Source organism: Catharus ustulatus, chromosome 10 (assembly GCF_009819885.2).
Source record: "Catharus ustulatus isolate bCatUst1 chromosome 10, bCatUst1.pri.v2, whole genome shotgun sequence".
NCBI classification, from domain to species: Eukaryota; Metazoa; Chordata; class Aves; order Passeriformes; family Turdidae; genus Catharus; species Catharus ustulatus.
Window position 1 is genome coordinate 6,832,583 of NC_046230.1, and position 12,344 is coordinate 6,844,926.

Consider the following 12,344-nt stretch of genomic DNA (forward strand, 5'->3'; position numbering starts at 1 on the left):
GAGCACTTACATGACTGGAGGCAACAGTGCTTGTGGTAGGCTGAGGAACAGGGAGTTGCTGGTGGCCCTGATGAAAGAGTGCAGTCATCTCTGAGAAGGAGTATGGATGTCATTCTCCAGCTGTATGGAAGCCTGAGGTGTGCTACAATTTTTTCATATTATAACCTTGTTACTTAGTACTCACTCTATTCAGCAGCAAAGTTGCCAGTTTCTGTCTTGTGAATTTTTACATTACTGATCTCCTCCAGAGATTTTTGTTGTATTCTCCCAGGGCTTATTGATGCTGTGGAGAAAGAGCATGAATTTTAATTTCTGGGTTAGTAACCCCTCTATAAACAGAGTGCAAAGTGTTTGAACTTGGGTAAAAAAATCAAAGTGCTGGACAGTCCTTCCTAATGGGGAGAGTATGTTGTTGATGTTTGCAGTTCATTCACAATGAAGTGAAAGTGCCTTTGCCTCTTCACGGTCTTGTGTCAAGTTGAATTATTTGTGTAGGTACTTTTAAATTAAAATGTATTCTTTTCAGCAGAGAAGGCAGTGAAGTCTTCTCTGAAGAGTTTGTTTTTGAAAGAAAATAGCGGTGCTGAAGCAGCTGAAAGCTTGCTGCTCAAGCAGCTGAAAGTTTGCTGCTCGTGCCTAGCACAGGAGCTGTGTGCCTGTAAGGCAGTGTTGGAGCAAGAGTGATCAGCCAGATCAGAGGTTGATTGTGCTGATTTGAAATGCAGGCTTTGAGAAGGAGCATGTCACTTATTTTTATGAGGAGAAAGAATATAAGAACTTTTGTTTCAAGCTGTTTGCAGGAAGTCATAGTTGGACTTCAAGCTTCAGCTGATAGAGATCAGAAAAATCTGTGAGGTTTGACACTTGCACAGATTCCCCAAACCATCCTGTGTGGCCTCAGCCCTCTGAAGAAAATGGAGTTGAACATATGCTCCAGGAAGTTACTGGGCTTCCTAGCCAGGGAGAGGATTTTCCTCCCCTGTTTTCTCAACAGGGAGGTAAAGGGACCCAGAGAGAAGGGCTGGGTAAAAGGACTGATTGATCAGCTGGGCAAAAAGACTGATTGATCTGATGACATGGTGACATAGGTCAGTCCCAGGTGTCCTGAATTCTCACACAGTCATGGATTGCCCTGTTAATGTTTGGAAAAAGGAAAGATTAGAAAAGAGCGACTTCTGAACAGTATAGTTCTTTCTTCCTTGTTTTTAAACTGTCGTCTCTAAATTGGGCAAAATTGGAGCACATGTTGGAAATTCAGTTTTTGCTGGGGGTTGTTGTCTTTTCCACACCCGTGTGTGTACACGTTCAGGAACTGTGCACTCTTTGCTAGTGCTTGTACTCTGCTTATATTGGCAGCTGTCAGAATTTCCTTTATAAGCAAACAAAAAGATGAGTAGAGCTGTGTATTGCTGTGTCTAGAATCGCTCTGCTGGTTTTCCACCTTCCTTCATTAAGTGCAGTTCAGTCCCCATTTCCTGTCAGAACTGCTGCAGTTTCAAAATACTTTGCTATTTTAGTAGTTTGTAATCCAGACTTCAGTGCATTTTTTTTCTCCTTGAGAAAAGGTCCTCTGGTAAACATACCATTCTGAGTCACTGTTAGTCAGTGAAAATAGTAATTTAAAATCCTTTCATGTCAAGGATTTTTGAGACTCTTAATACAGCCTCCTGTGGGAGCTGGTTATTAGTCTGCTGTCACAAAAGTAGGAAAAATCTGGAGAAAAACTACCAGAAAGAAGATAAACATGGAAGAAGAGTTAGAGAGTCTGGAAGAAGTTACTCTGGGTGGAGAGATCTGGCGATTGCTACTGTATGTTACAGAGTGACTCAAAAATATGCGGAAGGTTTTGTGAGAGATGAAACTACTGTAAGAAGTCAGATAGAGCTTTAACTGTTTTCCTGTGGGACAGGATAGACAGGGAGCTGGAAAGTGAAGGAGACTGTGAAGAGCTTTTGCTTTCCTAGAGGGAAGTTTACAGCTTTGAAATCGTGTCTGTCCTTGTGCCTGAACACTGGAAGCTTTTGTTTGATAATCTCTTTGTAACAGTCGCGATGAATTGGGGTTTCACCTACCTTCCTGAGCAAGACTGCAGATTTCAGCTTCTTGTCCCCTTCCAGGTGAGGGCACAGAGGCAGAACAATGTGTGGTTGTTTGAGAACATGTTCAGCTTTACATAGAAGTTGCTTTAGAAGGAAAAGGCTCCTTTTTATGCGGGGGGAGGCTTGCTAGCATTACTTGCAGAAATGCTACCTCCCTATTTCTGATGCTTGTGATCGTGCATGAATGGAACTTGTCTTAGTCTGGTGGCCCAGTGTGGAAAGCTCCTGGGTTCATCAAGCTGTTGAAAGTTATTAATTTCCTTTGTGCTAGCTACCAGCCTCTCTTCAACACTGCTGAAGTTAGGGGGCTGTGAGGAGCTGCTACTAACAATAAACCCTCAGTAATAGGTAATTTTCCTACCACTGATAAGGATCTTTTATTGCCCGGTTCTGTGACTTACTGAGTGCTAGCCTTGCCATGTGTGAACCCACTGAGACAGCAGCTCTACCACTGGAACAGTCCTGCTCCTCTGTGCTTCATGGGTTTACTTCTGTCTGAGGGAGTAGGAAGCTTTCTCTGAAATATCCCTTGCCTTTCCAAATGGGCTGCCCTTTTCTGAACAGAATGGTTTTGTTTAGGAACTCTTCCTGTCAGGACTGTCCTTTGGAAAACAGGTAAAGGGATGCATGTGTATCTGCTGCAAGAGTTGGAGGATGTATGGGTAATGGGGCTGTGCTAATATTCTTTGGCACTTGGTACAGCCACCTTATCCACTCCCATTGGGTACTGTGTCATCCTTGGAGATCTCTAGGGATTAACTAACAGACCTGAACTACCAGGATAGTTGCTTTGCTCACCTGCTTACAGTGGCAAAGACCTTGCATGCTCTAGCTTTTGACATCTGTTAAGTTGTTGCTAAAGTCTTAAAATTCTCTTCTTGTCTGTGCTCCTCTTACCGATTGCCAAGAACAGGAATGTGCCTTGTTTAGGAACAGTTTCCAGAAGCCTGTAGGAATGTGACCCTGGTATGAGAGATGATAATTTTCCCAGGGATAATGCTGTGACTGGTCTAGTTTCCCGCTGCAGCATGGGGGAGGATAGGGACTGGGAGAAATCCCAGATGGAGGGTCAGCACGAGTTGAACTTGACCTGCGGCACAGCATAGCACAATAAGTGCCAGTGCTAATGCTCAGAGAAGATGCACTGCTGCCCTGGCTCGGGAGGGACAGATTGCAAGGTATGTTAACTTAATAATGTAAGAATGGTCCTAAAGAGACCACAACACACGCTGGACCTGCTTTCCTACAGAAGTGAGCTGTCCTGGATTTTATAGATTGAAAATGAAGGTAAAATAGCCACATGGAAGTTGGGGATAAAATAGCCAGTGTATTGTGAACAGAGATTTGGGCACTCAGGACTTTGAGGAAAATCTTGTTACTGCTGTTTGAAAAAAAAAGGGAAAGGAATTTGGCACAACTCTAAGAACATTAATGACTTGTTTCATTTGGTGGAAATGAGAGTTTCCATAAGTGGAAGATGGTTATTTTAGCAGGAAATTAAGATCTTGCACTATAAAAAAAACATACAAAACTGGTGTGTTTTTCCAGTGTTACATAAAAAACTACTTTTCCTTTCCCATATCATCTAGATTTTGGGGGAAGAGAATTGGTGCAGTTCTAGAGAGCTCTGACCTCTGCAGTGAGTTAATGGGACTGGATTTGTTGGCAAAACTGGGTGAAAGCTAAATTGTGAAATAGAGTAGGACTGTAATCTGTGGAGGAAGGCAAGCCTTGGCCCCTCATAAGTCTTTGATACTCATATTATTGTTCTCTTCCAAACTGTAGAGACCTACTAAAGTCGTAGTGACTCACTGCCTAAGGCTTTGCTCACCTGATGCTGAGCTCTAGATTGTTTCAGAAACAGACATTGAGACAGACGTTAAAGATTTTAATTGGTTTGAATCTCAAATTTGTGTTTTCTTCTCCCTTCTTCAGTCTTCTTTTCTATGTATTTGCTGAGGGAGTAGTGATTGTTAATCCACACTTAATTTTGCCCTATGTGAGTGCAGTAATTGTGATTGAAACACAAGTAGTTTGCTGATTTGTGAACCTTGCTGATGAATACAGGTGAGGTGTTCTACTGTATTCCAGTGTTCATTTTGCTACTGCTGTCACTGAAACAGGAGCTGAAGTGGAAGAATGGCTGGGTCTTCATTACAATCCCACCCAGTTTTTCTTCCTGAGTCATGGGCTCTCAGGATGCCAAGATCATTCTCCACCATACAGAGCAGACATAACAGTTAGCTACAGGTGGGGGATGGTTTCCCTACCTTTGCCATGTGATCAAACTGAAAGTTTTGCAGCTTTTTAAATTTTTTTCCAGTTTCTAGGTCTCTAGAGCCCCAGAAATTCATATTGTCTCTGTACTCATGTCATTAACTGTTTGGAATAATGCAGGATCTCTTAGGGGGATTTATGGTTAGCACCTTTGAATGTAAGTCTATGTTGGAACGGGATATGAGTAAGAGGAAGCAATCAGAATGAGCAGGTGTTCTCATACTGCCACATTTGGCCATTCTGAGAAATGTACATATCAGGAAAATTATATTTAGCGAAGTTCAATGTCCCCCATCTCCCCCCACAGCATTTCTTCTGTCAGCTCTGTGATTGGGCCAGTGTGATCTTAACTTGTTTTGCCATCTTTTGTGGTCACTGAGCTCACCAGATGTACTCTGATAACAAACAGTCCCAGGGCATACTTGGCTAGACTGTCACTTTCTTGCTGAGAAGTTTCTGGGCAGCCAGAAAATGCCCCAGGTGAGCAGAGAAAATAAAGTTGTCTTGGAAGGCAGCAAGGCAGGAGGATGAAGTTTATGCTCCAGCTGTTGGGAAAGGGAAGGTTGCTCAGTACAACAAAGGGTGAAGTATATCAGATTTCTGTTTAAAATTTGGTCTAATATAGGAGTCTTTTTTGGACTGCCTTTTGAATATTATTATTCACAGCTGTTCATCAGGGAAGGACATCCAGGGACATTAGTCCATTTTTAGAACATGAAATGAGGAGTTTTATTTGGTTGGCTCGTGTTGTTTGTTAGCTGGCTGGATTTGAAATGTCAGTAAACTGGTGTTAGTTTTGGACAGAGGAGTGTGGGTCAACATGAGAGGTGGGGGTTAACAGCTAGTAAGAGGGAATGGCCCATGTGAGAGAGAGAGAGGAGATAAACTTAAATTTTCAGCGTTAAGAGTGTCTGTCTGTGTTTGCACAAGACAGCCATTGAAGGCATGGTTATTTTCAGATTTAGGTTTTTTTAGATTTAGAGTGGGCAAGCTTGAAAATTGAGAATATACTCTAATAGACTTGAGATGACTCATGGAGGGCACCTAACTACTTGCTGGGGACCTGATTATCACCCCCATTTCTGCAAAATGTATTTCAGAGGTTTCATATGCTGTGAAAAGTTCATAATTAACAGGTATCCTGATTTGAAATGTCTTTAACCCTTCCTGCTATTCCCATGTGTCCTTGTGACTCTCCAAGAGTGACTAGAGGGATTGGCAGACTTTTTTCCTCCCATGACTGTGGAGCTTGTTTTCTGCTCAGGATTAGATGTCAATAATTTCACCATGTGATGAGCGCTGGGCACTAATGAGTGAAATCTAAAGAATCACACCTAGAAGTTCGGTAGGATTTAGGATCAAAAAAGTTCTTAATATTCACTCTTTAGGGAGAATAAGCACTTTTAATTTGCATAATTGCTCATATCTAGATACAGTTCTGAGCTGTTTTGGGGCTGGCATGCTCAGAGTTCAGCCAATCCCCAAACAGGCCAAAAATCTATGAGATTAAAAATAAATCTGAAGACTTTTTTTTTTTTTTTAAAACTCCCAGTAAGGCAGCCCTCATCCTAACTCAGAAGCAATCAGATTGTTGTTTTCGTGCTCTCCGTTTATGAGAACAAGAGGTCACTGGATGACATTACTGCTTTGTAAATTTAGAACAAATAAAAGGAAATGCTACTTCACCTAGTGCGTCGTCATCCTGTGGAATATAGTGTTCCAGGATGTTAGTCAAAAGCTGGAGCCGGAACTTAAAAAAATAGCTGGACCATGCTTGTTTGTAGCCATGTCCACCAACAGGGATGACCAAGACTTGTGTTCCAGACTGTTGGCTCATTGCAGCTGTAGCTGAGAGTGAACTCCCTGGACTCCTGGCTGGGAAAGGACAGCTTTCCAGGAGGAAGATTGATGTGCCTTCTTTTGAGATGACAAGAATGATTTTATTTTTGTGCGAGATGTTGAATTGATCATCACTCTTGCCTGGACAGCGCAGTGTATGTAAGAGCCTTGCCTCTCTGTCAGTGTCCTTTAGCGGGTGGATATCTGGAGCTGAAATAGCTGGTTCAAGGAGAGGGAGGGAGCAGTGTGAGTGAGAGCTTCTGTTGCTCAGCCCAGTGCCGTAGCACACGTGCTGCTCACCAGCCTGCACAGGAAGGAGCCGGCAGCTGCTGCGCTACAGGGCGGGCACGAGGGGCTGGTGCTGGCCGGGTAGCCGGGCTGGGCTGGGGGTTGTGGGGGTGTGAACAGCAGAGCTGCTGAACTGCTCTACAAAGGAAGGGGCCCTATTAACACCTTTCTGGATTCCTGATTATCCTCGTTAAGATAAGTTTAACTGTAATACCACTGCATATTAATCAGGAAAAGAGGTCTATATGGTTTCTCTATTTCCCCAAATAATTGCTGTACTGGTTACGTTAAAATCTTGTCCATTCTTCATAGTGAAGTCTGAATTATCCTTAGGAGCAAACTTTTTAAGAAGGTTTATTCTTTTATTTCCCATCTCTGGTGATGCTAGTAAATCTCAATGCAAATGTTGCTTTTGAACTGACTAATGGGGAATGCTCTTCATATATTTATCCTGCACAGTTACACTTTTATTTGCAGTTTTGTAATTGCACAATAGGCCCTTTATTTTAGTTCTGTGACTCTTTGTATGATTCATGTATGAAAATCTTTTGATCTCTTTATTTATCTTCTTGTCTTATAAACTTTGACTTTGTTCTTTGAACAGAGGGTTGTCTAACACTGGATGTGGGGATTTTTAAGATGGCTTAAGAAGGAATTAGTTGTTTTCTATATTGGATGTTCTATCCAATGATCCAAGAAGTCAGTAGCCTCAGAAATTAATTCTTATCAAATGAGTATCTGTATTTCTGTATTTTATGTCAGTATTTTAAATTTCTTGTCTTCCAGTGTGATTAAAAATAATGCTATAGTTTGCATTTTCCTTCTGACGCCCCAAAAAGCAGAAAAATAGGAAAAGGGACAGCACTGAGTAGTAGTGTTCTGAAGCTGTTTTTCACCAGTGCTCCAGAACATGCCAGTGATTCAAAGTGAACTGGTGGTTTCTTACAGAATTTGCCTGGTTCTACCAGCTGTGAAAGGTCCTTGGGTGTTTCATCCTAGGATGTTTGGACTTTATATGTGCTACTGTTGTATGTGTGCAACCACAGATGTTCTTGGCCTTATTACCCGGAAGAAAGTGAGGCTCAGTAGTGTCTGAACAAATTAGTTAACCTTGATTTTACTTCCAGGGAAAAAGCTACTTCCTCTTTGCAGGACTCAGACATGCCCCTTATTCTTCTCTGACTTCATGCTGTTTTATGCATCAGTGGTTTCATGCTCTAGAACAAGTTTCTCTAGGGCAACCATTCTTACATAGCGGAGTTTTTGATGGAAATACATTTAACTGAACACTTCCCTGCTTTCCCAAGGAAGAAGAAACATTCCTGTGATTACCTTCTTTGGAAATAATTTTTTTCAAAGCTGGGAATGTTTAAAGGAAAGTGAGGGAAGAGAGAAGGAGTTCTTCAAAGTTTTATTTTTAGAATAGTGTAAATATTTACTTCTGTGTGCTTGCAGTTAATACAGATCAGATCATTTTGTTCAAGATAGAATGCTCCAAATGCTAAAACTGTGTTTCTAATATGAATGACCAGTCCTTTCTTTGAAAAGGGACTTAGCTCCTTTCATTGCCTACTTAATGTGTCTGTAGCACCAGTTTCTAGATATTGGTTGTGCCTCTGGGTAAGCTAGTGTTATTGCAGCTGAATCTGCAGTCTGTCAATTAAAAGATACACAGTTTGAAAATTGAAGACCTTAAAATAAAGCAGAACTTTCCAGGTGTATCTTTTTTGTTGACATTACATCCACATTTCTTGGCGGATGCTCTGAGGCACTTCAACATCAACTAAAAGTTTGGTGTTCAACTTCAGAGGCTTTTCTTTTCAATCTGTTTTATGAATGATGATGAGAGAAGTGAGAAACAGACTGGAAAACGGGGATATAATGTATTGGGGTGATGTGTGTGGGTGTTTTTAGTGTTCATTAACAAAACTTTGGCTGAATGGTTGGGCCTCATGAGATTGACATAATCCTGGTTTATTTTAATCCATTATTTCAGATGTTAGGTACAATTTGCTTGAAAAGCAGAAGATGTAGACAATTTTTTTCATGTGCAGTATGTAGAGGGATGCAGGAGAGTCTGGACTGCTGGAAATTTTCAGAGTTGACATAAAAGGGAGCCTTTTGATTTTTTTGTTAAGAGTGCTCATCCTTAAAAAACCTTAATGCAGCTTTTCTTAAATCCAAGTCTTGAAAACGCTTCAGTATTGGTCTAATTTAAGTCAGCTTGATGGAATCAATACAGAGGTGTGCACAGAGACAGTGAGGTAACTACACTGTGGGGAAGAAGGACTTCTGTCTTAGGAAGAATAAAGTTTGATAAATAGTCAAATGTGGACTCCAGCTGAATGGCCAGCCCTGAGCATAGTGGACATGGTCCTCTGAAATGCAGAAAGCTTTTATTTCTCTCTGCTGCCGCCAGCTGACTGAGAGAGGGAGAAGGGAGTTGGTGATAGGGAGAGGGAGATAGAGGACATAGGGACTTGGTGCCTCCCTGGACAGAGGGGAGCACTGGCCACCCTGCATGTCTTCTGCTGGTTTGTTAAAATATTGTTTATTTAGCACAGGAATGCATGGGAATGCATGGGAATTAGCCCAGGGTACAAACAAACTGAGGACAGGATTGTTAGAGGGAGAAAAACTCACCACGGCCTCAGCCTGGTAGGGGAACATTTGTTAGAATATCTTTCAGGTATGCAGAACAAGCCCTCAGGAAACATGAGGGTTTAAATTGCTTATTTTGTTTTATTTTTCCCCTCCTCATGAGGGAGACTAAACAAATTGTCATGACTAGACAAATTTTTAGTATGATATTGTAGAGTATGTTGTCTGATTCATTAATTGCTAGAAACTGGTGTACTATGCTATTAACAAAATGTGTTAATGTTCTTACCAGTTTTAAAAGTACAGTAAGTCCTTTAAAAAGACTTATGCAAGGTCTGCACATAATTACTCCTACTCTGTGCTTTATTTGTGTTATGCTGTTACTTAGGTAAGAGAGATTTCTTTACTCAGTTCAGTATGACAGCTAAAATCTTGGTGTTTCTGTACATTTAGGAAAAAATTAAGATGTGGTAGAAGAGAAACACACTTCAGAGGTGCAAATAACTTTCATTGTGCAGCTCTGAAAATAGCTTCAACATTACTGCACTAGCTGGTAAGGTGTTCCCTGCTGTCTCTCACTGATATGCCCACTCCTCATTTTCTCTCTCTTCAGATTATCACTCCATGTCGGAAGCTCATCCTTTGTGCTGATAACAGAAAAGAGATGGAAGACTGGATTGCAGCACTGAAGACTGTACAAAACCGTGAACATTTTGAGGTAATAGGAAAATGTGTTCCTTTGTATTCTGCACTTCCTCTGCTAAATCACAACTTGTTTTGAGAGTCAGCTTCCAGTGAATAGAAGTCATTTTATTGACTATAATGTGTAATAGTGTTAGGATTTTCTGTAAAATTGATCCCAAATACATTGAAGTGATTCTCCAAAGAATGTTTGGCTTTGTATATGCTCCCTTGGGAGTTTTGAGAGAATTTTCAGAGCATGGATAGGTTATGAAGCAAAGTTCCCCTCCCACTGTCTTTTAATTTTTCAATTATCCTCCCTGTCTTAGTTCACATCTTGCCTGCTTGGTTTTCTGCCAGCTTCAGTGCACCTGCATGTTTCCTCGGGCTGAGTGAGACCAGCACTGCCACCACAAAAGCTGTCTTGTGCTCTCCCCACTCTGATGCTTGCCTCTCTTATGCTGGCACAAGCATTTCTCTGCTGCACAGTGAGCTTGGTTGGGGAACTGATCTTGGTGAAAATCTAAACCGACTATGGGGACAGTCAGATTATAGGAAAGTCTATCCAAAAATGGAGGTAAATTCTCCAGTTCATTTCCCTAGACACACTTGTAGTAAGACAAAGATGAGAGGTGGTACAGGAGCTGTAATTGAAGGTGTGGCTTCTTCAGGTAGTCTCTTTCGCCTTAGAGACCTTGAGTTTCAGCAAATGTGTATAAACTGCATATGGCCCACTCTTTCATAGTAACAAAGTGTTCTGTTTCTGCTTTTTCTGACTGCTTCATGCAAGTCTTCAGAGCAAAAAACAAGTCTTGTTGCTCTACTTTAGACCTTGCTGTAATACATTTGTATCAACAGTCTACCCAGTACAGCATGGACCATTTCTCAGGGATGCATAACTGGTACGCCTGCTCCCATGCCCGGCCAACGTACTGCAATGTCTGTCGGGAGGCCTTGTCTGGGGTCACGTCACATGGGCTGTCCTGTGAAGGTGAGTGTGCCCTTGTCTTCTGCCTGGGAAGGAGCAGCCTCATTTTATTTTTGTTTTTGCTCATATACCCAAATACTACCATCCCTTATTAAGGCCATGTGTCTGTAATGAACAGATACACACTTCTGAGGTATCTGAGAGAATGTTCATGAGAAGACTCCTATTCACTAGAATAATTGTTAAGTATTTGAGTGCCAAGAGGTTATTCTTTCTCAGCTTTGGCTTAGCAGAAGTGTCTGGCAGTGCACAGCTCATGCTTCTAACATGAATGTGGTGACACCTATGCTGTGTAAAACGATGGAGGAGTGTGCGACTGTGTAAATCATGTTAAATTTAACAAGGTGATCACTAAGCTTTGTACAAGCAACTGGCAAAAATGACAAGGCAAGATTTAATAGCTAGATCAGAGCACTTATAACTGATCATTTTGGTGGTGCTAAAAAGGATAGAGTGTGCCCATACTTTCTTCTGGAGCCAAATACACACTGCCACGTTAGACGTCCTGAGACAGGATTAATTACATTCTTCTCTTCCTCCCTAGTGTGCAAGTTTAAAGCCCACAAGCGCTGTGCTGTGCGGGCAACCAACAATTGCAAGTGGACAACTCTGGCATCTATTGGGAAGGACATCATTGAGGATGAAGATGGGGTAGGTGTTAGTCTGAACTTTTCCAGCCTTACCTTGATATGGAAGTACTGCCTTGTGTTCTGTAGCTTTTTTTCACTTCATAGATAGCAGATTCTGCCTTTACATGGAAAAGATTTCTACTGTCAGAGCATGAGATTCTGTGTGAAAAGTCCAGCTAGGATAGCAAGGAACTCCTTTGTAGAAATAAACTGCTATGGACTGTGGGAGTTGAGATTAAATAATTGGAAGCGTGGGGAACTTGATCTAAGTTTCGGCAAAAGAAAAATGAGTGTTTGGAGCAGCACCTCAGCATATTGGGATGTCTGATGCAAGTCAGTGTTTCCTGGGTAGCCTGGGATGAGTCACCTGGACTCTTTGTGCTTGAGCATGATGTAAAATACCAGAGTTGGTCCTCAGGTGTTTTCTAGAAATTGCCTTTGCTGTCATTAAACAGTGCATATAAAGAGTTACTTCTCTGTGTATCTCAGAGTCATGATGCCTCCTGTACCTTTAAGCTTCTGTCCCTCTGTACCTTTTGCAGATCTCAATGCCACATCAGTGGCTGGAAGGAAACCTGCCCGTGAGTGCTAAATGCACTGTGTGTGATAAAACCTGTGGCAGTGTCCTGCGTTTGCAAGACTGGCGCTGCCTGTGGTGCAAAGCCATGGTGAGTTGAATAGATGTGATCATGTCAGTAAAAGGACAGTTCTTGATCAGCTCTGTGGGATGTTCTTTTAATGACACTTGCTTAGAATAAAATGTCTAACCATGCTGTCAGTGTTTGCCATGAAGGACTTTATTGTTCTGCAAGAAATAGAAATTTAATTTGTGCTCAAAATGGTGCTGTGATACATAAAAGCAAGACCTGAAGAAAGTATCCAGCTTCTAGCCAAGCTAATTTTATTTTGAGGGTGAGCTTTCATGGAAGAATCTAATTAAAG

General features: G+C 41.6%; 1 protein-coding gene across 4 annotated transcripts in view; it reads left to right on the forward strand.

The window, feature by feature from the left end:
- Positions 1-12,344, forward strand: part of DGKD (diacylglycerol kinase delta) — a 59,337-nt gene that overhangs the window by 21,342 nt on the left and 25,651 nt on the right. For all 4 annotated transcript variants that reach the window (XM_033069245.1, XM_033069242.1, XM_033069243.1 and 1 more), the window contains 4 exons: positions 9,718-9,822; positions 10,644-10,776; positions 11,318-11,424; positions 11,945-12,070. In XM_033069245.1, the coding sequence (XP_032925136.1) occupies positions 9,718-9,822; positions 10,644-10,776; positions 11,318-11,424; positions 11,945-12,070 (471 nt within the window). The remainder of the gene's footprint in view (positions 1-9,717; positions 9,823-10,643; positions 10,777-11,317; positions 11,425-11,944; positions 12,071-12,344) is intronic.